A 27,473-nucleotide genomic window follows, 5' to 3' on the forward strand; every position below is an offset into this window, starting at 1 on the left:
GTGATTAGTCACACAATTTCCTCTCAACGCAGCTGATGAAGTGAGGCTTTACATTTTATTTCCTTAGTAAAGGTAACAAAAACTACCTTAATGTAGAAATTATAGTGGCTGCACCATTCAACAAGGAAGTTAGACACCAACAGGGCATGTGATTCTTTGCTTCCATGAAGGGGCTCATGGGTTCGGTACATAGCCAACGATCTGATCCCAACCTTTTCGGCAAGTACGGATGATTTGCTCATGTTCGTCATCATCTGAAGGGGAGGATACACAAAGGAAATACCAAAATTCATTGTATTCAGATGCACCCCCCCACCACTACCCATGCCAGCGGCTTCCTCATCATCTTCCTGCCAAATCAGTTACTGCACATTTCACGGGAATGTTTCCAGCGTATATGAATCATTTAGCGTACAAGAATCTGATAAGCAGAGATTTTTGTGATATAAAAATACCTGAAAAATTTAAATGATGGAAGGGGGAAAAGGGGGAGAAAAAGCCCGCAAGAATTCGGAGGAATCAAACACCTGCAGTGGCTGGTTAGTTCAAATAAATACTAACTGGTATTTTGGTTAGCACATAAAAATACTACTTAGTAAGGCTGCCGGCTGATTAAAGCTTTTAGATGATTAATCATCTCCCTTTTAACCCATCAATTACTTAATTTAATTTGAATAATTTTGTGTATTGCCAGAATCTCGACAGAGGGGCTTTTTTGCAAGCGGAAGGCAGTGTGAAACAACGTACAATTTAATCAGCAAAAGCTACCTCACATTGTGAGAGGGAACACTCTCTTTCATATTTTCAGTTCCATTACAGTTACACCCTAGAACTAAAAGATGCTAAAAAATAACCAATCTGCCTTTCATTTACAAGTCCATCGACTAAAACTGACCCTTGCTAAATAATCAAAGAACATGTTAGTTGTTTAATCTACCAATAAAAGGTTGAAATCCTACTATTCCAACTAATGAAGTAAGCCCTGACTCTCAAAAGCTTATACTGGAATACATTTTGTCAGTCTTTAAAGTACCAGTATTTTCCTGTTTCATTTTGCCACTGTTTTATGTTGTTGTAAAATTAGGCTGCAATCCTAATTAAAGTTAACTATATGTCCAAGGCTCGCTTAAGGCAATACTTAAAGACATACCGCTCCAGGACTGACGCCTTAATACAGAGGACTTCATTTTTCAATCAGCAATTATAAACAGACCTTAAAAGCTGGGTATCCATGAGGAATCGTGGCAAGGGGAACAGTCTGGAAATCTCAACCTCTCCCTCCAGAATCTTCTGAACCCTCAGGGGCTTGAGCAGCCTGACCCCTCCCCCTTTCCTCCCTTTAATTGACATTTAGCTATTCTCAGTGTTCCATCTTCTCTGGAGCTTGCCTTTTTCTAGGTTCCCACTGCTTTCGTTATTTTATAGAGTCATGCTTTTCTGTCTATAAGGGGAGCTTCTTAAGGCAGTAGAGAGACCCCCTGCTCTGTCTGTGGCTGGCCTTGTTGCAAGGCTTTCACCATCTATTCGAGGGCCAGTTTACTATTAGATATAATGATTCCTGGCGGGGTGTGTAGTTCCAGCTGAACATTCACTATTTGATCCTAAATTACTCAAGAATTATTTCATTGAATTCAATGGATTTTATTTCCAAATACATCTGCAGGCATGTCAGCCTAAGTTGGAATCAAAATCCTAAAAAATAAGATGATATATATTTTTATTGGGAAGTTCACCTACCCAAGCTCCGCTGAAGTGAATGGGACCAATAATACCCTACTTCATTTTAGTGGTGCTTGCTCAAGAGAAATTCCTTCTGGGATGTGCCCTTTAAAAATTAGCTATACACTCCTGAAAATGGCAGTATACTTTATTCCATGTTTAATTAAAATCAGTGCCTTGGCAAGTCATCACATCTGAAATAGCCACACTTCATTTACAGACCACCTTTCTCCTAATGGGAAGCCCAAAGCATCTTACATAGTTTTCCTCTCCTCCATTTTATCCTCACAACCACCTTGTGAGGTAGTTTGGGTTAGGCTGAGAGTGTGTGACTGGCCCAGGGTCACCCAGCAAGCTTCCATGGCAGAGTGGGGTCTCAAACCCAGCTCTATTGCTACAGAATGGACTACCTGAAGCAGTATGGAGGGCACCTCCTTTATCTGTTTGTCAGAAGGTCTGAGAATAGAGTTGACAGGTCCTTTTACCCTCGTCGGGTGGGGGGGCGGAACCTGGCACTCTCCAAGGGTTATGCAATGATGTCACTTTTGGGAAGTGACATCATTGCCCAGGAGCAAGGAGCACTTCTGCGCTTCACAGAGAGCTGATCTGGGGCCTGCTGCAAAATGCGGAATCACTCCCAGGGAGGTGTGATGTCACTCCTGGGAGTGAAGTTGTCATGCCACCCTTGAGAGCACGCCCAGGAGACCTATTTCCCCCCTTGCCACCCAAGTGAGTGGGGGTGGGGGTGGGAGCAGGGGATCCCCCGCCCATCCACAGGGGGACCTGGGATTCCTATCTGGGCATCTGTGGACTGGTTATGAAAGGCTAAAGATTTTAAAAGTGTGACATCTGAGGGGGGTGGGGTTGTGACTTTTAAAGATTTTTGGTTAAGGTGATACTGTATTTTTGTTTTAACACTGATGAATTGCAAACTGCTTGAACTTTTGGAAAAGCAGGATATAAATGTACAAATTAATAAATAATGTGATGATTGAGTAGGGTTCAGAAGCCAGATTCTGAATCCAGCCCATCACTCAATCCACTCTACCACACTAATTCCTAACACCAAAATTACTTCATTTTAAATTTATTGGTTGGGGGGGGGCACCAATCCTATTCTGTAACGTCACTTTATTTTCAGGTTGGATTGCTGTTTCTTCTTCCACATTTGTGTGCACTCTTTGTGTACATTTGGCCCATAACTGACTGATTTACTCTTACAGAGCCATCAGTGTGGATTGCAGTTTACAGAATACAACAGAATACAATGATTATCACTCTGTCCTAATCAGCCTACAGTCTTAAACCATAGTTCTCAACCTGTGGGTCTTGTACGTAGGTCACAAGCCCAAGAAAGAAGACGTGAAATAGTCGCTGCTTTTATACACATTGGATATTGCATTTTCAAAGCACTTTAGCAATCTTTTGCAACTGGTTTTTCATGTGTGAAACAGGAAAATCCACTTGCAAAACTATCACTAAAGTGCATTGAAAATGTATTATCCAAAGTTTGTGAAAGCAGACAGTGTGAGTTTGGAGAGGATACTCTGGGAGGCTTGATGGCAAATTTGGATTTGCCCCTGCACATTGTGTGAAATGGCCATGAAATACTGCCTGTTGCTCATTAATGCTCTCTCTCTCTCTCTCTCTCTCTCTCTCTCTCTCTCGAGCATTACACACACACACACACACACACATATACATATATACACACACACTAAACTTGTTCAGTGTTAGCTGATGAGAGAACCTTTTTATATTTTATACTGGAAAGGAAGAAAGTGGTATGGATTTAATCTGCGAGAGGGTCCTAAGAAGTGGAGTAAGTTTAGAAGTGTATCTTGCTTCAAGAACTGCTGGTCTAAAGTTGGACAGGGGTGTCAATGAAGGCTTCCACATTTTATATAACGTTAACCTATTACATTATGTAGTTTCAGTTGCATATGGATGGCTGTGATTTTGAACAGCTGAATTACAGAAATGCAAGCACCTGAGCTACCCTTTTGGGGAACAGCATGGCCTCTCCTGAGGTGGGGACCAGGAACAGTGGAGTAGTTCAGTTGTATTGCCTAGCTGTAGCTGAATTTGTCTATGTCACTGTGAGCGCTCCTTTGCCTTTCTCCTGCTGTGAAAAATGAGGAAATCGCTCTAAATGTGTGTATATCAGATATGAAAAATGATTATACCAGGTTCTGAAATGGATTGATGACCACATCAGAAGGTGGATTTTCCACTGCATGACAACTCTTCTCTGCTTTACAAGGCATGTGTGGATTTTGCTAGATTTCTTTGAAGGAGAACCAGTGGCTGCAACCTAGTCAGGAGGATAGCTCAAGAGCCATGATGCCACAGGTCTGCATAGCTGCGGGAAACAACAAAGTGTGAAGGAGCCTAAACCTGATAGAAGCTAAAGAGTTAACTGATGGGCTCGCTGTACTTTTGCCACCCTAAAAGAGGAGGCTGCCTGATAATCACTGTAGTTGTCGGGTATTTGAATCAGTGCAGCTGCAGCCTCTTCAGCAGTAACCCCTGAAACAAGACAAACTGGGTTTATTGTACTGAATAAGTCTTCAGGCTCCTCCCTGATTGTTCGTAATTGGCGGCCAGGGACTTAACAGCCTCTCGACCACCCTTTCTACGCTCTACCTGACTGTGCAGCTAACAATTTAAATCACAGATGCCGATTCGGCTTGGCGGCAGCTGCTTGTTAACCACGCCGGTCTCCTTGTGCTGTCGCCGGCAGCTTCCGTAACCCCGCAACACCAGGGTGAGCTCAGAAAATCGCATTTTATCCATATTTAAAATGGAATTAAAGCCCAGAGTTTGATTAGTCCTCCCAGACGGCAAGTTGTAATTACTATTTTTTTTTTTTTGCAAACGGCAATTGTTGGGCTATATTAATATGAACGCCAAAGCACATCATCACCTTCAGATGTGATTTCCCCTCAAAAATGGGGGGGGGAGAAAGAGGGAATACAAATACTCTTTAATCAACTGGAAATTATCACCCTGGAGCAATTAGGCAGCTCTCCACATTGTGGGTGAGAATCGCATCCGAGCTCATTTCTCTTTTAAAAGTTTGTTCTTTTCCCATTGCCCCCCTTTTGGCAGCCCCCACAAGCCACACATTCAGGCTAAAATGGTGGGGGGTGAGGCTGTTTAAGAGGATGGCTTTGCAAATCAAAACAAGGAAAGCTTCTTCTTGTGGAAAAAAGAGAAACGAATAATTTCAAAGCTTCCATATGATAATGCTGCTGAGCTCCCAACAAACCCTCCCTCACAACTGCCAGGTAAGGCAGGAGAAATCTGTCCCAGGGTGGCTTGAGTAGGCTTTATCTTTCGGCCAGAAATGTGAGCCTCAAGCTCTTAGTGCATGAGGCATCCAACCAAAGGCAACTGAAGCACAGCCCTGTAACTTTGCCTTGCTTGCCTGCTGCAAACTAGACCTATGGGAGACAGGGCTGTGACCCCCCCCCCACCAAGATGTGGTGCACAAGATACTGCTGGAGGCCCTGCTGCTGTTGCCAAACTCCATTAACAGGCTGCACACCATTTCTGCAGTCCAGTTTGGAACCAGCATGTCCTCCAGGTGGGGAGATGCACACCTCTCCTGTTCCTGATGCTAGGCTTTAAGAGTTCTGGAATCTGTATGGTGGGATGACATTTGGGGCAACAAAATACATTGAATTGGCCCTGGTCAAGGCCAAGCATGAATGGCCCCAGGCTCCGCAGCAACAAGTAATGGGCAAGCCAACAGCTTTTTCTGTGCTGCTGCTACTCCTCCACAACATCAGCCCACCAGGAATCCTAAATAGTCAATCTTCCCCTGCACTAGGATGTGATGATAAGTGGCTGTCTTCTGCAGCTAATCCAAAGCAACGGTGCACACTTTTTGGAAAGGGACCCTCAGCTCTACAATGGAGTACTTGCTTTGCCTGCAGAAGGTTGGGGCACTGGGCTACTGAAGCACCATCTTAACCCTGGGGAAAGGAAAAATAACACAGAAGTGCATGGGGAGAGTTGCCTCCATGTCAGGCCATTCCCACTGCTTCTCCCTCCCCATGCCTTAGAGCTGCTGAAGAACCATTTCATCCTGAAGCGGGGAGACAGCAGTATGGAAAGAGCAAGCAAGAGGCAGGTACTTTGGCCATCAATTACCCTGCATGAGAATGAAAGGCAGCTTTGAACCACAGTGGTGCGTGTGTTTTTAAATTGTGCGCTTTTATTTTATTTTATACATATTTTTAATGATAGTGCATTCCTTGCATAAACTACTTTGACCTTAGGAAAACAGAACACAACTCTCTTAAATCAATCCTGGGAACTACCAGTTAAAGGACTACAGACTGTGGGACTGGGAAGGGGCCCACTGAGGAGATCGTGGTGTACTGCTGTCTGTCCAAGTTGGTAGGGTGGATAATACAACAGCCGGACTCACTTAAGGCTGCCCCTTTTATCTCAGAATAAAATGGAAGTGTTGTTCTTAGACACAATGAAGAATGACTCCCTGGCTCATGAAAGCTCATGCTGGAATAAAAACTGTTAGTTTTTAACATGTCATTGGATTTCTGATTTGTTTTACTACAATAGACGAACATGACTACCCCTCTGGAACTTTATGTATCAGGTGAGCTATATGTACGAAGTGCAGGGCATCTTTTACCTCTTCTACATTTTATCCTCACAACAATCCTGTGAGGTAGTTTAGGCTGACAGAGAGACTTCCATGGCAGAGTGGGGGTTTGAACCTGAGTCTCCCTGATCCTAGTCTAATACTCTAACCACTATACCACACCTGCCCTCTGCACACACCAAACTCTGCATGCAGTTCTAGACTGCTGGATCATCAAAGCACATTTATTTTTTTACTTCAGATGTTTGTATCTTGCCTTTCAGATTAAAAAAAACCCTCCAAGATGGCTCTCACCATCAACCATAACCCACAAAAGAACAAGCATAAGATAATAAAATTAACAATATCACAGAACAGAAAATCAAGAGTATCAATGACACAGACAACATTAGCAGCAAATCAAATAAAGGTCTATTGCAGGAATGCATCTCACATGCCAAACACTCTCTGGAACAAAATGGCCTTTGCCTGACATCTAAAGGGCAGCCTTAGAAACAAAGAAGGGAGAGAGTGAACTTTCCTAGGGATGGAGCTTCTTTATTTCATTGCTGGGCAGGTGCCATCCGGTGTAACAAGCCACCATACTGCATATGGCAGGAGAAGGTGCAGCAGAGCCTCTGAAGATTTATAGAACAGGTGGGTTCATATGGTAACAGGTAGTCTCTGATGTAAGTCATATCAAGTCATTATACAGTGGCAGCCCATCTAGCCCATTATATCTGCAGTCATTGGCAGTAGCTTTATAGGACTGCATACCACTGCCCTTTCTCAGCCCTGTAATCAGAGATGCCAGAAACTGAACTTGCACCAGCTAAGCACACTTTTTATCCTGAACTGGTTCTCCAGCCAAGCCACCCAAGTAACTACCTGAGACAGCAGATTGAGGCGGGTGCTAATATACTGAAGGGGCTTGGCTAGCTCCTGGGCATTGGCAGTTCGAAAGGCCATTGCTTCCTGAATGCTGTGGTGCTGCTGGCCATGTCTGGGCCCAACTTGGTGGCACTATGGAAAATAACAATGGTTTACTTTGCCTGGGGTGACAAAACTCCTTGAACTAACTGACTTCACTGCCCAGCAACACAGGTTCTCTCTAACATTTTTAATGTACCCAAACCTACAACCTCTCTAGTGCAAGCTACTGAGAATGCCATGGCCTAAACTACTGAGCTGTGCTTCCTGAGACAAGACTTGTATATGCTGAAGTGTTTTAAAGGTTCCTTTCACCTGTCCTCCCTCTATTTGCCTAGCTAAAGCACATAAGCACCAGCAGATTGGCAACAAACTCCATCTTGTTCCAAAAATATATGCCATCTTCTCCATGAACACCGCTATGCGATGGAAAGCAGTACAACAATTGGCACCATTTGTCTTGTTTTGTGCCCAAGAGCAGAGACTAAAGTGCTCACAATTAATTTCAGCAAAAGCTGGAATTCTTGCAAACAGGTCTGGCGCCCATTCCTGGAAGAATACACTGATTACCAACAATTTCTCGGGGCTTGCCACAAACAGTATGTCTTTTGTTGGGTGAAAAAAGCAGAATCAACCATCTGGCAAATGCCCCAGAGCTAAAATCTTTCACACGGCTTATAATTCACAATGATTAAATATACAAAAGCAAAAGAGTTATAGCATAGCATGTTTAAAAAAAATAAGCAGCAAGGACTTCCATTGCTTGATTAAAACCCAATGCTTGTTTTTTAGAAGTATCTAAAGGACTGCATTTTTTTTTGGTCCTGAAGAGTTTCAATGTGCAAGAGTGGCCCTTCTCTGATTTTACAACCACAACTAAGAAAAAGGCGACTAGCTTATCAATGACAAAATTGTTGTCTCTCTCAAGAGCCACTTTCAGTGTTGCTTTCAAAAGGCCCAGGTGTGCTCTTGGAAGCTGCTGGAGGAAGCCACAACACATGCCAGCCCAGGCAAGGCAAAAGGAGAAGCCCAACCTTGGCATCACAGGCCGCAGCACTGGGATGATGGCGTTCTTGTCCCAGACAACTGCAGCAACTGCTGAGATACCTCAGTTCAACAGATGGGGCAGAACAGAAGGAAGAGTCACAGGGGAAGGGTGCTTAACCTTGGGAGCATGGCTTGTAGGACCTTCAGCCCTATGCCAGGTTTTCAACAGCGCTATCTCCTCACTGACTCTCCTCAGTCCCTCAACCCAACTTCTCCTCTTGCTTTTCCTTCCATCTTGCTCAGAGGCTTCTCAGCCGGCTGCCTACTGCTCTCCCTCTTCAGTCACCATGTCAACAAACTTTTCTATCACTTAGCTCACCTCTGTTTAATGCCTTCTTTACATTCAGCTTTCCAACTCTCAACCTCTCCACCTGTTCACCATCTCAGATTCTATCTGATCCCATTTCTGCCAACAGTACAATGCCCATTCTATCCTTAGTTCCTTTTTGAGCTTCTTTTTATCAGTTTAAAAGACTTTTCCTTTCCCTCATGGGAGCTTTAGTTTGTTAGCATTCCTTTACTGCACCTTCCCACTCAGAAGGTGGAATGTTTGTGAACCTTCCACAATATTACAGACACTCAGGTAACAGAGACGAGGCCAATTTTTAGCAATATGAAAGTGTCTATTTGTGAATATGATACAGTAACTGTCTGAAATGTGGCTAAAGACACATAATTGAATGATAACTCCAGTCAAATGTTGTGAATGACCAAAAACCTCAGTCAGCTCAATGTGATAGTCAGAATTCAATGATGTGTGTTTGAAAACTGGAAAATTATATACTTATTTAGGGATGTCCATGGAATTTATCTGGAATTATCTGTATTTACACAAAGAAATTAAATCCGCTAAAGTTTGGACAAATATCTAGCAAGTTGCAGGACCTCCTTCCTCAAATTTGCAATAAGCTCCTTGATATCAAGGGGAAACAAAAATGGGAGAGAGAGGCTGATTTATTACATGTTTCCAGATCAACTGAAAAAGCCCCATTCCTTAAGTTCATAGCAATAATGAAAAGTAACAGGAATACAGACAGATACAACAAAAACAAATAATGTCTTTCTAATGAAGTAAGTATCAACAGAGGATCAGAAATGTCCTTCAAACTTGGCTCTTAAGGAAAAAGGTATCATTTCAGCCAACCTGCTTGGCTCTTGCCCGAGGTTTCACAATGCTTCCTGCCATCTGCTTTTGATGCTTCCAAGAGCTGGCTAGAAGCCCAGTGGGCTTTCCTGTCTTTCCTGTAAAGAAGCAGCCCTGGATCTATTCCCTCTCCTTCCAGCTCCCTTCCTTGGTTTCTTTTGCACACAACTCGGCTATTTACCATGCATTTTGTCACCTCTGTGGCCTTCTGCCTTGAACAACTTCTCTTGGGGCTACTGGAGTTCCTCCGATGTCAGGCAAGCCCCGGCTCTTTCAATTGTGTCAGTGCCCTTAAAGGAAGGGATGGACTCTAAGCTATATCCCTTCTTCACACCCATGTCCTCAAAAGGAACCTGTGCAAAGAAGGACCCGGGGGCAAAAGGTCCCTCTTGCACATTCAACTGACAATTGTTTTGCAGAATGGGATATATACAATGGGCAATTTAAGCTGGCCTGATACTAGTGGCAAGTTTATAGTAATAAAATGTAACAAAGGAGAGTTCAAAGCGCAGTTTTTTTTAAAAAAAAGAAACTAGAATTCCTAGGCGTTCCCGCCTGGGCTGATCTGTCTGGGTTCCTGTGTTTCTGGAAAGCGTGTGCTTATCACACTCATCAGCAAAGCTGCTGCATTCCAGCGGCCTGGGTCTGTGCCACAAATAGCCATTTAGATCATTTTATTTAATATTTTGAAGTGAAGTGGACTTTCTGGTAGATGGTGCCTACAATATGCTTATCATTCCCCATGCTCCTCAATACTAAAGCCACTAAGAACCAGTGTGGTGCTGTGGAAAGAAGCTCAGATTCAAATCCTTGCATAGTTACACAGCCTCTGGGGGCGATCTTTGGGCTAGTCTCATGCAGTTAGCCGAACCTTGGCCCATCACATCTAGCCTTGCTCCTTTTTGTTGATAAGAGTCTAGCCAAGTGAGGTTGGTTGAGTGGATGTGCCAGGTAACAATTGCTTCTCTGCAGGAGCATGTGATTCTGACTGCTTTGAAGATGAGGCTCTGAGATGCTTCCTGAAGAAGTAGTCCATGGACTTGAATGACCTAAATAGTTCCCTCCCATTTTGTGGCAATGTGCTTAAACTATGCAACTTCAGGGAGTCTTGGAGGAGATAGATTATCTCGACCCATTTCAATTTGGATTCAAGCCTGGGTTTGGGTTTGGAAAGGCCTTGGTTACCCTGACAAACTTAGTCAGGAGACTGTCCTTGCAGATTTTTTTAACATCTTATCACCTTTCAATACAATTGACTATGGTACACTTCTGAAGAGGCTGGCTGGGTTGGGTCTGGGGAGACACTGTGGGTTTCCTACCCACTTGGCTGGTTCTAGAAGGCAATGCTGGGGAATTGCTGTTTGGTGCCATGGCATTTATGCTGTGGGGTCCTATAGGACTCAAATCTCTCACACACACACCGATGCTATTTAACATCTACATGAAGCCACAAAAAGAAATTGTCGGAGTATTTGGAATTAGGTGTCATCAATATGTGGATGACATTCAGCTCTACTTTCTCCCTAACAGCTGAGTTGGGTGAATCTGTGGAGTTCCTGAACAAATGTCTGGAGAAGCTGATAAGCTGAATGAGGACTGATAAATGGAAACTCAATCCAGACAAGTCTGAGATGGTCAATGTAGCAGTCTCTGAGGGTAAGGTGACATCACAACCCCACTGATTCATTTCACTGAAGAGGCAGGGTAATGTTTATTTAACAAATCCAAGAACACATGCAATGTGCCCCTTCCAAGCCTTTATTTTTGCTATCCCTAACCCTTCCTTCAAGGTGGGGATTGCTCTCTTGGTTGATCCCATACCAGGCCCTGAAGTGTCACTTCCTTCAAGGCATGTCCCACTAGGGTTATTCTCCCAGGGCAGGAGTTGGCAGGAATCTTAGCTTGCTCTCTGGGTCAATGACTGACATCTCAAACCTAGCTCATCATCTTCCACAGCAGATGCATCCCTTTATTATCTGTGCTCCATCCCTTTATACGGCCATCCTGATTGGAGTGTCAACCTAAGCCAACCAACCCTGCCCAAGCTGCCCAGTGTCTGGCCATTCCTGTCTGACCAGGCAATCAACTCAATGGGCCAGGGCTCCTGGTCTAGTAACTGCCCCTGCTGGTATGTGTGTTGCCCCTGGAGTCCAGCACTGCTGCTGGTTTAGTGGTGCTTACCCCATAGGCAGCATCAGCCCGGTCCCCAGTAGAATAGGTTGTTACACACAACAACAAAGCTGCTGAAAGACTGAAGTCAGCCTGTTCTGGAGGGAGTTGCCTTCCCCCACTGAAGGAGGAAGTTTGTACTTTCTGGCTTCTCCTGGATCCTGGACTACAGCTGGAGGCTCTGGCCTGCTCTGTGACATGCCAGCTATGGGCATTCCTAAAAAAGTATCATCTGGCCATAGTGATCCATGCTATGAGAGAGGCTGTAGGTCAATGAAAGAACACCTGTTTTGCACACAGATGGTCCCAGGTTCAGTTTCCAGTATCTCCACTCAAAAGAATCAGATAGTATGTGATGTGAAAACCTCTGCCTGAGACTCACAAAAATCATGGTCAGTCAGAGGAGACAATATTGACCTTGATAGACCAATGGTCTGATTCAGTATATGATAGCGTCATGTACTCAGATGACACCCAGGTCAGATTATCTGTAATGTGCTTTATAGAGGACTGCCTTTAAAACTGCCTGTTTATGTAACTGGTATTGATATTATCAGCTGATGATGAGTGATTTTGCGTATTTGTGGAGATGGGATAGGAGATCTTGGATTAGTGATATGGTTAGTAGATACCAGTGTTTTTATTTGTATCCTGTATTTTTTGTGGGTGTTTTTTGTATATGTTTATAGTTGTTAATAAATAATTTATTTAAAACTGGCTGGAAATTTTAATTGGTCCTAAATGCTAGGCTATTAGGCTTGATATGGGCATTTTATCTTCCCTATATTGAAAAATGTCTATTTGTTGCCCATTTGTTTCTAGGGACAATTCAAAGGGCTGGTTTTTACCTTTAAGACCATGAATGGCTTGAGGCCAAGGTATTGAAGAACTATGTTCTCCCATATTGTCCAGCCTACCTGTTATAATCCTCTTTCCAAAGCTGTTCTTGATTACCCCCTCCTGCAGAGGTGCAGCTGGTAGCAACCAGCATCAATTTTTCATTGGCGGCACCTCACCTTAACAACAACAACAACATTTGATTTATATATTGTCCTTCAGGACAACTTAATGCCCACTCAGAGCGGTTTACAAAGTATGTTATTATTATCCCCACAACAACAATCACCCTGTGAGATGGGTGGGACTGAGAGAGCTCTGGAGTGCTGTGACTGCCCCAAGGTCACCCAGCTGGCTTCAAGTGGAGGAGTGGGGAATCAAACCCAGTTCTCCAGATTAGAGTCCTATGTTCTTAACCTCTACACCAAACTGGCTCTTCAAACCTTGGGAATGCCTCCCCTTGAGGACTGAATGGACACCTACTTTACTGTCTTTTAGGCACCAAGCCAAAATATTTCTTTTTACCTAGAATTTAATGGAAGAGATCCATCTTTTTAGTGGCTGTTTTTATTAACTGCTTCAAGTCGGAAAGCTGATTTGTGGATAATACTTTAAGCTGCTGAATATTGTTTTATGCTATTTTTATGCCTATGACTCTAGCTTTGTAGTATGGCATTTTATGGCTTGTTTTAATATTTGTGTGTTTATGTTTGTTATTATTTTACTGTTGTGTTGTTTTTACTTTATAAGCTGCTTCTAGAAGGCCTCTAAAGAGGCACCATGTACATTTCCTAAACAAAACAAACAAGCCTCATAGTCTTCTTGTGAAGATAAAGGAGATAACATCATTTATAGTAAAGAGTCCAGTAGCACCTTTAAGACTAACCAACTTTATTGTAGCATAAGCTTTCGAGAATCACAGTTCTCTTCCTCAGATGCTGCATCTAATAAAGAGAACTGTGGTTCTCGAAAGCTTATGCTACAATAAAGTTGGTTAGTCGTAAAGGTGCTACTGGATTCTTTACTGTTTTGCAACTACAGACTAACATGGCTAACTCCTCTGGATCTAACATCATTTATGCCTCCCCAAGTTCCTGCAGGAATGTTGAGGTGCAAATGTAATGAATAAAACCCTAAAGAAGTGGATTAAATTGTGCAGCAGGCTGAGGTAGCCCTCTGACCCAGGGGATATCACCCATCTTGTCCTACTGATGTTCATAGTGATCCAGTCCTGGTTGTAGGTTTCCCATACATAACAACAATGAATTTATGAAGCCTCACATATTTTGTTCATATTCTCAGAAATTAATAAATTCTCACTATCTCTAAGTTACAGGAATGGACCCTTCTGTGATTTTAATCAAACAAATAATTTTTTTCCATTTCCCATGCTCTCCCCCTCCAGCCATGAAATTATAATTCACTGCAGTGGAGGGGCGGGGTGCTGGTGGTGGTGGTGGTGGAAGGGAGAGAGCATTCTAACCTTTCAATTGATTCTGAATGTGGATTTTAGTCAATAGTCTGCTAACAAGGAACTTGATCATGGTCTCCATTCCAAATTACATTGCTATTTGAGCTTAAATGCAAAATGTGCAAAATTTCAATGTGAATTGTAAAACTGGCTCACAAAACCTTCTAAATATATAAACAATAACATATAGTCACTTTGTTTCTTCTGGAATTTCAAAGTCTGTGTCCTGGCGAAGCCAATGGAAGAAGCTGCCCTGCAACTAGAAGGTTATTAACTTCAAAGTAAGTGTGCCTTATTGTACTGCTGATCCAACTGACAAAGCTGTACCTGCATTCCTTAGAAATCGGTGTTTATAATCGATCACCACCCTGGTTTCAGGATTGTAGAAACCATTGCCACAGTCATAGCAGCCATCTGGAATGGTCCGAGGAGGATCCAAATTTGTAAGCTGAGAAATGCCTTGAAATATGAAAAAACCACATTAAAAATATCCAGGGTCTCAGTGCAAAATGAATACACAGAACAGGCCATATATGGGGCCCTGGCCTTTGAGCAGCTCCAGTGAGCAAGTGTCCTCACAAACAGAGACTTCTTCATTAATTTCAGTGTTAAGGAGAAGCACTTCACATATGCTCTGGACTAGCTTGATCATGACATTGGCCTGCAAGCTGCATGCATAACATCCTAAGGAACTGTGGATCAGATGCTAGTAGCTACCATCGCAGAAAAGTAAAAAAAAAAAAAAGAGATAGAGGGCTGAGTGATGGAGGAGGAAGGAAGAGGCAGAGGCTTATTTGGCTAGGTGACTGATGTCCCCATCAACCTAGTGGGTTCCAAGAGGCATGTGGGTCACTTTTTGAGGCTAATGAGCAGCCCAATCTCATTTTGCCTTCTACCAGGAAGTAAAACACGTTTGCTTCAAGGAGCCTTTGACAGCTGCTTGTGAATACACCACTGTTTTGTTGCTGGTTTATAAACTCTGTTTAGTTGTCATACTGTGTTTTGGTGCTTTTAGTGGCTGTGTTTATACTGCTGCTTTGATTGTTGTTACTAATATTACAGGGTTGTAAGTTGATAGCAATCCGCTTAAACACACGCACGCGCGCGCACACACACGTATGCATTCTGCTTCCACAAATTAGTCTCTCTTAATGCACAAGGTTAGTCTAGTTATTCTGTCACTAAAGCAGTACCTGCAGGCTTCAGGCCATTGCATATTTCTGTATAAAACCGTCTGTCATAACCATCGCAGTAATGCCACTTGTCATCTTTGTATTCCAAGCCATCTGCAAAAGTGTATTTCCCCTGAAAGGCAAGTCAGGAGTTCATTAACCATGTTCCAGTCTGAAGACCAACCCCATTTCCCACCCAGGGATCACTGAGGATAATGAGGTTTCCTTATTTTCATGAAAACATGGTGAGATAGACAGCTTGGAGGATGAATACAGTTGCACTTGTGTTCCAAGTTGGAAGCTTTAGATGTAGTTTTAGACCCTAAAAGGCAGCTGTGGGGGGCATAATATGGATAAGAGCTGTGATGCTGAGGAGAAGGGACTTAATTCCCTCCCCTTCTTGCCATTTCCACCTTGGTGTGCTTTAAGCCCTACTTGGATCTATTGTTAAATGGAGGAAACAGTACGGGTGCCTGAGGTTTCTCTTTAAGGCCAAATAATACATCTAGAACTTGTATTACTGAACGCCAGTATCAAGAGTGTCCAAAGTATTTCACATAATTCTTCTAATCACCTTGCAAAGTAAGCCAAAATTATTTTAGTGCAGATAGGAGAGTGGTGACTCTCAGCCATCTACTAAGTGCCTGGCAGAGAGAAAATTTGAACTGGGAATTTCCTGGCTCATAGCTGAGTGTACTAACAACTGCATTCAATGTGCAGAAAGGGACAATGGAAACAAACTTGCTGGTCCCCCCCCCCACCTCCACATGGTCACCAGCACTGTAACTTTGTGTGGAGGAAGTATGTGTATGTACACTTCTGCCATGATTAAGAAAGCAGTGTTAACAACCACAAGGACTGGCTACATGCTCACACCTCCTCTACGTGTAGACCCAGTGCTATCAAGCTGCTAGGGGGTACAGTGTGATCACGCCCAATTTTCCCTCTCCACTTGTTCACTGAATGTGTTGAGTGGTTGTGTGCGTAGGAATTACAATGAACTGTGTATGGGATCCATGCATGCATTCATTAAGGCAACCTGATCTCCATGAAAAAATAAACAGTAGTTGAAAACAAAATGTGGGTTCTATGCTAGCCTACTTGGCACTGAGTTAAATCTAGTCTTGAACAAGGATCTTCCCAATAGTAAGTGAATCCTTCACTCCTTCTCCTAAAATACTATCACCATGATTGTTTTCATCTTTTACATGTGGTAGGACTTTCATGACGGTACCTCTATGGCTTTTCCACAGTCCCAAGTTCCTTCATATTTGCTTCCACTGGGGAAGTTCAAAGTGCCCTTGCCATGAAACATTCCATCTTTCATCTCACCAATGTATTTAGTTTCTGTTGGAAGGATGTAAGTGCCTTTCCCCTCCAATCTGCAAAAGTCCACAAAGAGAATTTGTAGAAGAGGTAGTAACTTGACACAGGTCCATTGTGCCTGGCGAGCTCTAGAGAAGCAAGAAATCCCTGGCATCTCCAGTTAACAGGATCTAAAGCAATGGGAAAGACTTTTCTGTATCTGAGATCCTGGAAAGCTGTTTATAGAGAAGAAGCAATATTTTAATACATACTGTAGGACCTTAACATACTGTGACTGAAAGCTGGGACCACAAAATGGGCAATGGAAAATACGTTGGATGGAGTAGCCACTACCCCATCCTCCCGTTCAGACCATAACATAATGCTGCATTCCAGCACATGATGTAGCCAGGTGCCATTTTGAATGGGGCAATGTTAGCCTTACGGTTTTGCTGGTATGGGGATGAGATCCTTGGTCTGGGCTTTTCCCTTCTTGCAGATTTATTGTTATTACTGTTATTATTCCTATAATGACGACAATGATGATAATGATGATGTTAAGTGCAACAATGAATGCAACAACAATTATAATATTTGCTGCTGTGGAGGATTCAGATTTATTCATTTTTCAGGTATTATTTAAAAACTTTCATACTGTTTTTAATGAGCTGATAGTTTTGTTGTTTTTGTAATTTTTGAAAACTGCAGAACTGAAAAGGAAGTATAAACAAATTCCTGTGAATTATTATTTAGTAATAATAATAATGACAGGTGGGAGAGATGCACCTTTAACAATGAGAAGAAGAAGGCATTAAAGAATTACTATTAAATAACACTAATAATAATGGTGGAAAGATGGGATAGACATATTTTAATGAATGGCTATTATTTAATAACAAATACTACTATTAAATGATACTAATTCCAGAGGTGACTTTGCACCCTGTGGAAATGGGCTTCACCTGCATTTTCACATATGATCACACACATATGTGGAAGACATGCACAAAAGTCTAGTGGTAAAGACTTGCAGTATGTAGTTCAGCATGAGTTTTCATGAACAACAGTTCACTTCTTCACATGATATGAAGAGGAAATAATTAAGGCAGAGGGAATTATTTTTGGAATTTTTATAGGAAAAATTACCAAAAGAGGGGAAAGGGAGTTGAGACAGACAAGGACTTGCTTTGAATCTTGTCATAGATCTTTTAGTGTGTGTAAAGGACTGGAACGGGCCTGGATGTAACACATAATAGGTGATGAAAGAACCAAGGCCACAGCCAGTGTCAAGCCATTGTTGGGGGGTTCTGCTGCCTTGTGTCCATTTCTCAGGGGAGGAATGTAGAGGTAAACTCAAAGTCAGAATTAGCAAGGTATGCTCTGTTTGATTTCTTTTTAGTAATCTGCGATATCTCTAGCTGTACTTTAATTTATTCCCATTAATCTGTGTTTGGCTTACGTAGACCTCATGCTTTGTTATTAAAATTCGTTGCTTTTAAAGATCCTGCTGTGCGCTCTCCCCAGCGTGCCGGGTCACTCAACCACGCAGGAATATCATAATCTATTACGTGTTACATTCAAACCCGTTCCAGCCCTTTAAACGCAATGAACAATTTATGACGTGATTCACACAAAGTCTCTTTCTGTCGTACCTCCTCCATTTCCTCCTCCTTTTGTAATTTTCCCTGTAAAAATCCCCCAAACGCCATAATGATTTTGTCATAGAATCCAGAGAAGTGAACTGACTCACGAAGACTCATGCAGGAATAAATGTGGTTAGTCTTTAAGGTGCCACTACTATGTTTATTTTGCTACAAAAGACTAACACCAATTACGGCATACACAAGCCTCCCTCACACAACAGATTATACAGCAGGCATCTGGGGAAACGTTGTCGCGGCTCGGCTTCCCACCCTCTCCCTCCTGCCCCACCTGCCGTGGACGCGCTGCCCTATGTAGTAGCTGCCCGTGTGGTCCATAGCGACCCCGCGACGGTGCGACCGCCTCAGGTAGGGCTCGGCAGGCCAGCGGTGGTCGCTATGACAACCACACTCTGCGCTGCCTGGAGGAACGCGAAGGGGAGGGGGCGTCGCCTCGAAGCTTGACAGCGCTCCTGTCTACGCTGTCAGGCCCGCCCCCTCATTGCCGTAGCTAGTGGGCGCATGCGCACATTTCCTGCCGGCGAAAGAGTGAACATGCGCAGTAGGGATGTGGCCTAGTCCGTGAGGGAGGGTGGCGAAGGAGAGGTGAAGGGGAGAGCACCCGAAAGGGGCTGCGCTAGGCTGGGAGGGTTGTCGTCATGCCGGTTACAGTGGAGGTGCCTTCGCTGGAGGAACTGGAAGTGCCGCAGGTGAAGGAGAGCAGGTGTACTCCCCCGCCCTTGAAGAGCGCTTGGGGGTTAAGGACCTCCCCCCAGCTCAGCCTCATCCTGCCAGGGCTACCCTTTCTCCCTTCCCTCCTCCTTGGCCTCTTCAGGTCGGGGCAATCCCTTCTTGTTTCCTCTCACACTTGGTTGCTCTGGAGTCTCTTCTCTTCCAGGGTCAAAGTCCTCAATGCCTATGGTTAGATTCCCCCGCCCCCCTAAAAAACCCTATTCTGGTTATCGGGCTTGTTTATTGTTTTCCTCTCCCGTGGAGAAATTATATTTATTGCGTTGGCTTACGTTGTGTAACTTGTCTTGAGTCTCGGAAAGAAAGGTGAACTATAAATAACGTAAATAAATACTAATAATAGCTAATGTGGTAATGTGAAATCGATTATATATTATGTGGAAGGTTTGTGGTGGTGGAGAGTGCCCTGAAGTCATAGCTGACATATGGCGACCCCTGGTGGGGTTTTCCTGACAAGAGACTGAGAGGTCTTTTGCCATTGCCTACCTCTGCAACCTTGGTCTTTGTTGGAGGTCTCCCATCCAATGTTAACCAAGGCTGATCCTGCTTAGCCTCCGAGATCTGATGAGATCAGGCTCACCTGGGCTAGCCATGTCAGGGCATATGGAAGGTTTGCAATAGTAATAGCAAAGATGGTAATTACATGCTATAATAATATCATTCTGCTCTTTAACTTAGGAGTGTGGGCAGCATACATCCCCCTCCCTTTATATTCACAAAAGCTTTGTGAGGTAACTTCATGGAGAAAGTAATTGGCCTAAGGTCACCTATAGAATTTCATGGTGCCCATAATTAAATGAGAATCTTCTAGCACCTTAATGATTAATCAAATTTATTCCATCTTTTGTGAATCAGCTCATGAAAGCCTATGCTGTTAATCTTTAAAGTACTACTGAACTCCTGTTGTTACAAGAGATTATCACGGCTATTCTTTTGGAATTATTATCATGGCAACAGTCAGGCTCACAACATATGCCCTGGAGTTTGCTAGCTTCTACTCCCCCCTTACTTTCTACTACTGCAACCCAAGGACATGGAAAAGTACAAATTCAGGGGTTTTTTTCCGAATAAGATGCATACTTAATATTAGTATAGAGAGGGATTTGAGGGAGTGGGAGTATCTGCTCTATAAGAGCTTCAGTTTTCTGTTAGACATTTGCATTAACTGTATAGTTATGTTTGTAATTACTTCTGTATAATATGGATATGCTTATTTAGGTATTATTACTTTGTGTCTTATTTGCTCATATGATGTTTTGTAATTTGCAAAGTGCTATGTAGCCTTTATTGTGTTTTGTCAGGTGTCTGGCTTCTGCTTTTCCTGTTATCCAGGTGGGAATTTGAGGAAGGGACCAAGTCTGGGGCATGCATGCCTGTAGCCTGGCTCTGCTGTATGATGCAGGCTCATAGAGCAAGTGCCAGAGTCTTCTTTGCTCCCTGGCTTGTTATTAATTGTTTCACCCTCACTCCTCAGGTGAAAGTCAGCTCAGCAGTACTGAAAGCAGCTGCTCACCATTATGGTTCTCAATGTGACAAACCCAACAAGGAGTTCATGCTTTGCCGCTGGGAGGAGAAAGACCCACGGAAATGCTTGAAGGAAGGCAAAGAGGTCAACAAGTGCGCCCTGGAATTTTTCAGGTATATCTCTTTTACTGCAATCCTCTGCCTGTTTGCTTGGACACCAAGTCCAATATGTCCACTGGGGCTACTGTCACAGAAATGTGCATGAAGATCATAGCTTCATGAGGCTGTAATGAAGGTGCAAATTTAACTTTTTAATGTTCTGCTCTCTCAATTGAATATTCTTGAGGCAGCTTATAAAATTCTAATTAAAACAATTCAAACAAAACAGTATAATGCCAGCAGTGTTAAAGTGCAATAAAAATCTATAATCTATTTTGAGTCTCAGTGAGAAAAGTAGACTGTAAATTTAAAAAGCAACAATAAAGGCAAATAGAAATGTAAAAGCATCAGAGCATAAGACTTAAACACTTAGAACTATTCATAGACACTTGAGTCATAAAGCAGAGGGGGAAATCATGCTTCATAGTAGTGGGAGGTTCCTAGTTGTTAATACTGTTCATCTGCCTTTCCCCTGGATTGACGTTTTTTTGCTTTTTTTTTTTTAAGTTAGAAGTTTCCAAAAATTCCCAACGTGGCTTACAACAAAACAAGGGCACAAACATGGGAATGCGTTAAAACTGCTAAAGTGATAAACATGTTATCTAAATTCAAATACAACAGTAGAATTAAGGTGCATTAATAACAGCATCAAATGACACTAAAACAGTTCAGTTGGTAATCAGTGATGTTAAGACAATTTAATAACTTCAGAACTGACAAAATTTAGGTCTCATTTAGCCATTAGATGCTTCCGTTGCAGTTGTGGTGAACCTGGTGAATATAAATATGCAGGTCTCATGGCAAAATAATGGACTGTGAACTTGGTTTTTCCAATGTAAATATGAACACTACTCTAGAAAAACTGATGCACCATAGTGCATCAAGAGCAATTGTCTTGCGCATGATAAAAAATTTGAACTCAGGTATTCTCTCCAAATTGTCTTGCAGGTTAGGTAGTCACAGCTGTAGACTGGATTTTAAACCCCTGTGAACAGCAAAGAGATGCTTTCGTTATGCAGAGTGCTTCTTTCTTCTTCAAACAAGATTGATATAGCCTCTTACTGTTTTCACAGGAAGATCAAGTTGCACTGTGCAGAACCCTTTACCCAATACTGGACCTGCATCGATTACAGCAGCCTGTTGGAGCTTCGTCATTGCCGAAATCAGCAGAAAGTCTTTGATGACTGTGTACTGGAGAACTTGGGCTGGGTGAGACCTGATTTGGGGCAACTGTCCAAGGTAACTGAACACAGTGAATATTTCTCTCTTGAACATGCAGGGCCTGTCATCTGATTTCTTTTGTATTTTTCCTCTTTGTATCATAAAGTATGTAGTTCTGTTCCCTTCCCGCTCCCCCGCCCCCCGGTATGCTTGTTTCTAAGATGAGGACAATATTGTTGCCAACTGACCCTTTTGGAAGGCTAAGACATGGAATGGCAAAAATACCCAGGTAGCTTCTAAAATGTGAAAATATTAGATGGGTTTGTATTAGATTGTGTTGACAAGTGTTGCACCTACACACAAGAAGCCCCAGATGACCTCCGGGTCATCTGAGGTATGTGAATGGCTTGTCTAAGGTGAAGATGAGCAATGGAGAATGGCTTATGGTTCCTGAGGGGTGTGTGTGTGTGTCTGTATCCTGGGGCAGCTGCATGTTCCTGTGCTGCAGGCTCACATTCCCATTTCAACAGCCACCTCTTCCTAGTTCTTTCCATCTAAGATCTCTGCAGAACATGGATGGTTAGTCTGTGCCACAGGTGCCACAAATGGTTCTGTCAGTAGGAAATCGTGGTATACCTGGATAAGTGTAGGATGGCCCAGAGCTAGTTGAAGTTCTTGTGCTGTGTTGTTTGTTAGTATTGATTTCTTTTAACAATGTGTATGCCACCTTTTTGTTCCTGGTAGCATTCAGTGTTGCTTACCATAGGTAAAAATTCAGTTGGTTTGAAGCAATATAAAGTACAAAGTTAGCAAACTAGAAGAGCCATACCAAGCCCTGGGGAAGGGGAGCGGAAAGCTACATGTGTGGTACTTTCTTATTCTTTGGAGCTCATGGCATACTTGCCATACATCTTGGTCACCACTGCCATAGAGCATAAAGTATCTTTGCCCCTCAAAATTTGGCTCTTCTTGAATCTTTCTTACCTGCTGTGTACACGTTCTGTTTAGTGCAGAATATACACAGAGAGAAAGCGAAGCAAGCCTTCATCCATGCCCAGCTTCCTTCTGCCTGCCTTTGCATTGACCATTGAAGTACTCATGTAGGCAGAGAACTTGGGCTGGATTTGGACTTACTGCTGCAGGTATGTGTGTGAAAGAGTTTCCTGGAACCTGCCGCTCATCAATAACTGAACTCAGGTTCTACTTACCCAGAGGACATCTTAAGATGATAGACTAACCGATTTTCTTTGTGATGGGGATGGTTTTCAAAACCATAACTATAGTATAAAATCATAGAGTTCGAAGAGGCCTTACAGACTGTCTAATCCAACCCCGTGCCCAGTGCAGAAATGGCCTAAGCATCTCCAACAAGCATTCATCCAGCCACTCCTTGAAGACTGCCAGTGAGGGGCAGTGTTATTTTTAATAGCAAGCACCAGTGGACCAGATGACTTGCTATTTACTTCATTTTTAGTGTTAAAATCCTGCTCGGCCCTTTTCTTGGTTGTATTTCCAGGCCCAGGAGTATTTGTGTGACCTTGTGTTAATGGCACGTTAATTTTATGATGTGGTTTCATATTTGGGTTTAATCTGCAGTTCTGTTGTGCATGTACCTGTCTGCTTGGTGAACAACTAAGAAGAAACAGCATCACTTATGTAATCTGAAAGCATGAATATGTTCCTGGCTGTCACTGTGGACTCTATAATCTGAGGATGTTTTTTGTGTGTATGTGGGGGGGGGGCGGATTTCCAATACCTTGCCTAGTTTTTTATATAATGAAGTTTTGTCTACAGGTAGGACAGACTTCATGCCTTGAGTAATGAGCGGGAACAGGTATACCTTCCCCTTTTCAGGGTTTTTTTTAGTGCTATGGGGATCTCAAACACATGGCCATCTGTCAGGAATACAGTAGCTACATATTCTTGCATTAGACATGGGATTGAAATAGATTGCCTCCAAAATCCCTTCCAATTTTAACAAGAGTTTCAGGAGAGTTGCCATGTTGGTTTGCAGTAGAAGAGCAAGATTCAAGACCATTAGAATCTTAAAGACCAACAAGATTTTGTGGGCATAATCTTTCAAGAGTAGAAGCTGCCTTCATGAGATACAAATGTATCTTGTATCTGATGAAGAGTGCATTGACCCTTGGAGGCTTATTCCCTGGAAATCTTGCTGGTGTTTGAGATGATACTGGATTCAAATTACACAATTTTAACACTGTTAACTGGGGACCCAATTTCAGCTTTTTGTCATTGCGGAAGTACTGTGAAATTTAAACACATAAAAACAATACACAGCACACATGATCTTTCTAAAAAACAGTTTATAATGTCATGGCTCAGTGGTAGAACATATGCATTGCGTGCAGGAATCAATCAATCAATCAATCAATCAAGTACCTTTAATGGCATACAGCGTGCAGGAATCAGTCCCCAACATCGTGGTTAACATGATACTGGATAGCAGGGCTGGGCAGGCTTTCTGGCTGAGACTTTTGAAAGATTGCTACTGGACAGAGTAGGCAATTCTAGGGTACATAGAACCAGTGGTCTGACTCTTTGTGCATTCAGATCCCAGTGTGCTTATATTATTCCTGTGGTTCAGAATGTGTCATCAAGTCCATTGAAAGGTGTAAACAATAAACCACTCATCCTATCAGTCTTTGTTTTCAAGCAGACTTGAAAGCGTTGTTTCCTGTCTTAAATTCCTGAATGATTCAGGAGCAGGATATTTGAAGGACTACTTACTGTTATAAATCAAGATGGGTAGCTGTGTTAGTCTGTCTGTAGCAGTCGAAAAAAGCAACAGTAGCACTTATATGACTAACAAAATTTGTGATAGTAGGGTATGAGCAAAAGCTCATGTTGATTGTTAAGATGGGCACCATGTTCCATGTTCTCATACCTTCAGAGATGTGGTGGGTGGTAACATTCAAGGAAGGGGATCCTTTTCTATGGTGGTGCCTCAACTGGAGAGCGCCCTCCTTTTAGTTTTGGTGAAGTTTGCTTTCTACACTTGTATTTTATCCTGCTACTTATATTGTTTATAGTATTTTGCTGTTGCTTTTATTTTTCGCTTCATGTCTTGCTTTGCTTTTCTGTCTTATAGTAATTGAATTGTATTAGGTGTGAGCTGCCTAGCAAGACATTTCCGATGTGATTCTCCCCATTCCAGGTCACCAAAGTGAAGACTGACCGGCCTCTCCCTGAGAATCCCTATCATTCCAGACCAAAACCACCACCAAACCCGCCGGTTGAAGGCGAGCTGAAACCTGCCTTGTATGGCAGCCGGCTATTTTTCTGGAACTGGTAAAAAGAAAATTGGGTGGGGAGGGGCTTCAAAACTATAAGAAGCTTCATGTCTAAAACAAACTACTCTTTACTGGTGTATATTGGATGCCATCTATACATGGAAATTAAAAATATATTCCTGCTTGAGTTGCTCCTCGCCTCTGTGCATTTCTGAAACACAAAAGGAAAAAATGTGATAGGTCACTAGAAGTACCTGTGGCCTCAGCACAAGGCAATACAGTTTCTCACACAGTCCTCAATTCAAGGAAGCTGGCTTCTCCAGGATCTTGCAGGCAGCAGGTGTTCGGGAAAACCTTTTACCCTGTAATTTTATGGCAGTCTGACTTGGTAGAAGGTGACTTCATAAGCTTATGTGAATTTCTTAATGCTCCAGTGAAGCAAAACAAGGTGTGGTCTAGAATTTTAAGCCTTGCTCTGTAGCATCTGCAGTCGAGAAGTTAATTCTAGCCTTGAATGCAACTTCTTCCACTACGCCCTCATAATTAGTTTTTTTAAAATTCTATCTTTCTGATGTGCCGTGACCCTAATCTTCATGCAGAATGTTATGTTTTAGGGATTTCAGACTCATGTTCATTTATGATCCATCTACCTCAGAAATACAAGGTACCTTTGCCAAGCTCACATGTGTTGGGTTGCCTAATCACTGGAGAATTGGAAAAATTTGTCCTTTGTTGCAGAGATACTTTGTACCAGCAACTTCTAAGAGATTTGAAGCCTGTGATGGAACTAACTTTATCTTTTTTCCCCTCCTTGAAAAATGAAAGGAAGCTCTGGAAGTTTAGGCACTCTTTGTCTGTTTTGAATTTAAATTTTTTTATTATGTTGCTAAGAAACAAGAAGAAACCTTCATGCAAAAATCCAGTGTAGACAGGAAGCACTAACACAGTTTCAGTTGTTTCACTTCTTTAGGTTGTGCGTATCCAGTATAGAAATATTGTTTCCATCAAGTGTGCATTTCTGTCTTGACCCACAGTCGAGACAAAGTTTATAAAATCAGTATATCCATAGAGCACCTGTAAATGGATATGAATTGTGAGGCCTGCTCACAAGTTGGACAGAACATTCAAAGAGTAACTAATCGAACCGACCACTTTATTTAAAACGTTTTTATACTGTTTGTCCCAGACAACCTATGGTAGCTTACAATCCATCCACCAACCCCTGAGCCAGTATTATAAAACACTGTAAAACAAAACCACATGGTTTTCCATTTGAATGTCTGGATTTACCAACTCAGTATAAATGGGCTACTTTTCCCTGTGGGATTTTTTGTGTTATTAAATCCCAAATGCAAATGGTTATATAAATTGAGTGGTTCTGTCTGATTCTATTTATGGTGAATTTTTGAGAATTTCCCCAAATTCAGAATTGAGAGAGGGCCCTTTTGTAAAAGCCCCATCTTTAGATATTTCTAATCACTGTACGCTTATCTTCTCTCCCCTGCCTCTGATTCTCATATGTTACTTTGCAAAAGCATCTTTGCAGTGCCTCAGCAGGACTGAGCCTCCTGTCCAAGAATGCTCCCTCAAGAAGACAAGCATCTCCTGCCTATGTAAGGTTCCCTGCCTTACAATGAGATTCTTTGGTGGTAGGGTGCCAAGTGCTCATATTGAATACAGCTGAATTGATGGAGCTGTCTGGAGCTGAATTCAAGAATTTGACAGTTAAAAAAAAGCATGGTGTGTGTATCTGTCCATCCGTCCATCATTAGTTGCCGATTCCCTGGAGAAGGGCAGTCTGATACTGGGATCTACCAGATGTCATGTATGTTTGCCTTGTGATGTGATATTGGCTAAAGTCAGGCAAATTGAAGCAGATGTGAACATCTGCTGTTGATTAAGCTAATGTGGGCACTTGCAGTGAGGCTTAATTATAACGGTGTGTATGCCTTTCACAACACCCTTTCCATTTGTTAAATTTTCTGCTAAATCACCTTTTTTAAAAAATGAGTTTTGTTCTGTCTAATGCACGCTGGAAAGCTCATATTACCTTTCCCTCAGTATGCTTAAGTCCTCTTAAAGACTTTAAAAGTATTCAGCCTGCAAAAAACTACATCTGAGAGGAAGGGATATGCATGATAAAATGGGACTTGAAATGGCAAAGGTGCCAAACATGCAGATTGTTACTTGGCATTCATGTCCTGGTAGGATACCCAACCCCTCTTTGTCCCTGTGGAACACCCTGCTGTCTTCCTGCTAAATTTAGCAGCTGTGCAGAAATCGCCTTGTTTGTCCCCTCATTCTTACTTTTGCCCTTTGTGTCCTGAAACCCACTATATTAAACAGCTTTTGCAAATGCTTCTCCAACTGGTCACCTATGGGTAGTTCCTGGGTGCTCCAAAGGACCAGGCAAGTGGCCATTCACAACCTTTCTGTAAAGTTTGATGTGAGAACCTGAGGCTTAATTTCTGCTATTTGAATGAAACATTGAATGTTTTATATTCTATAATTCTGTTGCCCTTGGGATGAGGCTAAAAGTAGTATTTCCCAAGCTTTGTGAAATCTCAGTGCTTTTCAAGAAATGCTATGGGACACATCTGGTCATGCACAGTTGGCACTGGTTCTTCTTCACCTGCCTAGCT

The 27,473-nt window shown here is 42.5% G+C and overlaps 2 protein-coding genes across 2 annotated transcripts; one reads left to right on the top strand and one right to left on the bottom strand.

Moving 5' to 3' along the window:
* Positions 1–36: 36 nt before the first annotated feature.
* On the bottom strand, positions 37–18,439 carry MORN5 (MORN repeat containing 5). The gene is made up of 5 exons (XM_054998425.1): positions 18,339–18,439; positions 16,336–16,483; positions 15,123–15,234; positions 14,257–14,388; positions 37–254 (listed from the first exon to the last, which is right to left on the bottom strand). Exons 1-5 carry the CDS (start codon positions 18,383–18,385, stop codon positions 175–177), a joined length of 519 nt encoding a protein of 172 aa, XP_054854400.1. The 5' UTR covers positions 18,386–18,439; the 3' UTR covers positions 37–174.
* Positions 18,440–18,598: 159 nt separating this feature from the next.
* Positions 18,599–25,018, top strand: NDUFA8 (NADH:ubiquinone oxidoreductase subunit A8). Its single transcript, XM_054997918.1, has 4 exons — positions 18,599–18,756; positions 20,271–20,434; positions 21,493–21,658; positions 24,756–25,018. Exons 1-4 carry the CDS (start codon positions 18,706–18,708, stop codon positions 24,891–24,893), a joined length of 519 nt encoding a protein of 172 aa, XP_054853893.1. The 5' UTR covers positions 18,599–18,705; the 3' UTR covers positions 24,894–25,018.
* Positions 25,019–27,473: the final 2,455 nt, after the last annotated feature.

Source organism: Eublepharis macularius, chromosome 14, assembly GCF_028583425.1.
Source record: "Eublepharis macularius isolate TG4126 chromosome 14, MPM_Emac_v1.0, whole genome shotgun sequence".
Classification (NCBI taxonomy): Eukaryota; Metazoa; Chordata; class Lepidosauria; order Squamata; family Eublepharidae; genus Eublepharis; species Eublepharis macularius.

What these genes read in the sequence shown, in the direction of transcription:
- MORN5 (XM_054998425.1), bottom strand. Translation starts at nt 18,385, where the DNA reads ATGGACCACACGGGCAGCTACTACATAGGGCAGCGCGTCCACGGCAG. An exon ending in CAATGGCCTGAAGCCTGCAG is followed by an intron (nt 14,389 to 15,122) that starts GTACTGCTTTAG and finishes TCATATTTCAAG; the next exon opens with GCATTTCTCAGCTTACAAAT. An exon ending in CCGATTTCTAAGGAATGCAG is followed by an intron (nt 255 to 14,256) that starts GTACAGCTTTGT and finishes CCTCCCCTTCAG; the next exon opens with ATGATGACGAACATGAGCAA.
- NDUFA8 (XM_054997918.1), top strand. Translation starts at nt 18,706, where the DNA reads ATGCCGGTTACAGTGGAGGTGCCTTCGCTGGAGGAACTGGAAGTGCCG. An exon ending in TGCGCCCTGGAATTTTTCAG is followed by an intron (nt 20,435 to 21,492) that starts GTATATCTCTTT and finishes CTGTTTTCACAG; the next exon opens with GAAGATCAAGTTGCACTGTG. An exon ending in ATTTGGGGCAACTGTCCAAG is followed by an intron (nt 21,659 to 24,755) that starts GTAACTGAACAC and finishes TCCCCATTCCAG; the next exon opens with GTCACCAAAGTGAAGACTGA.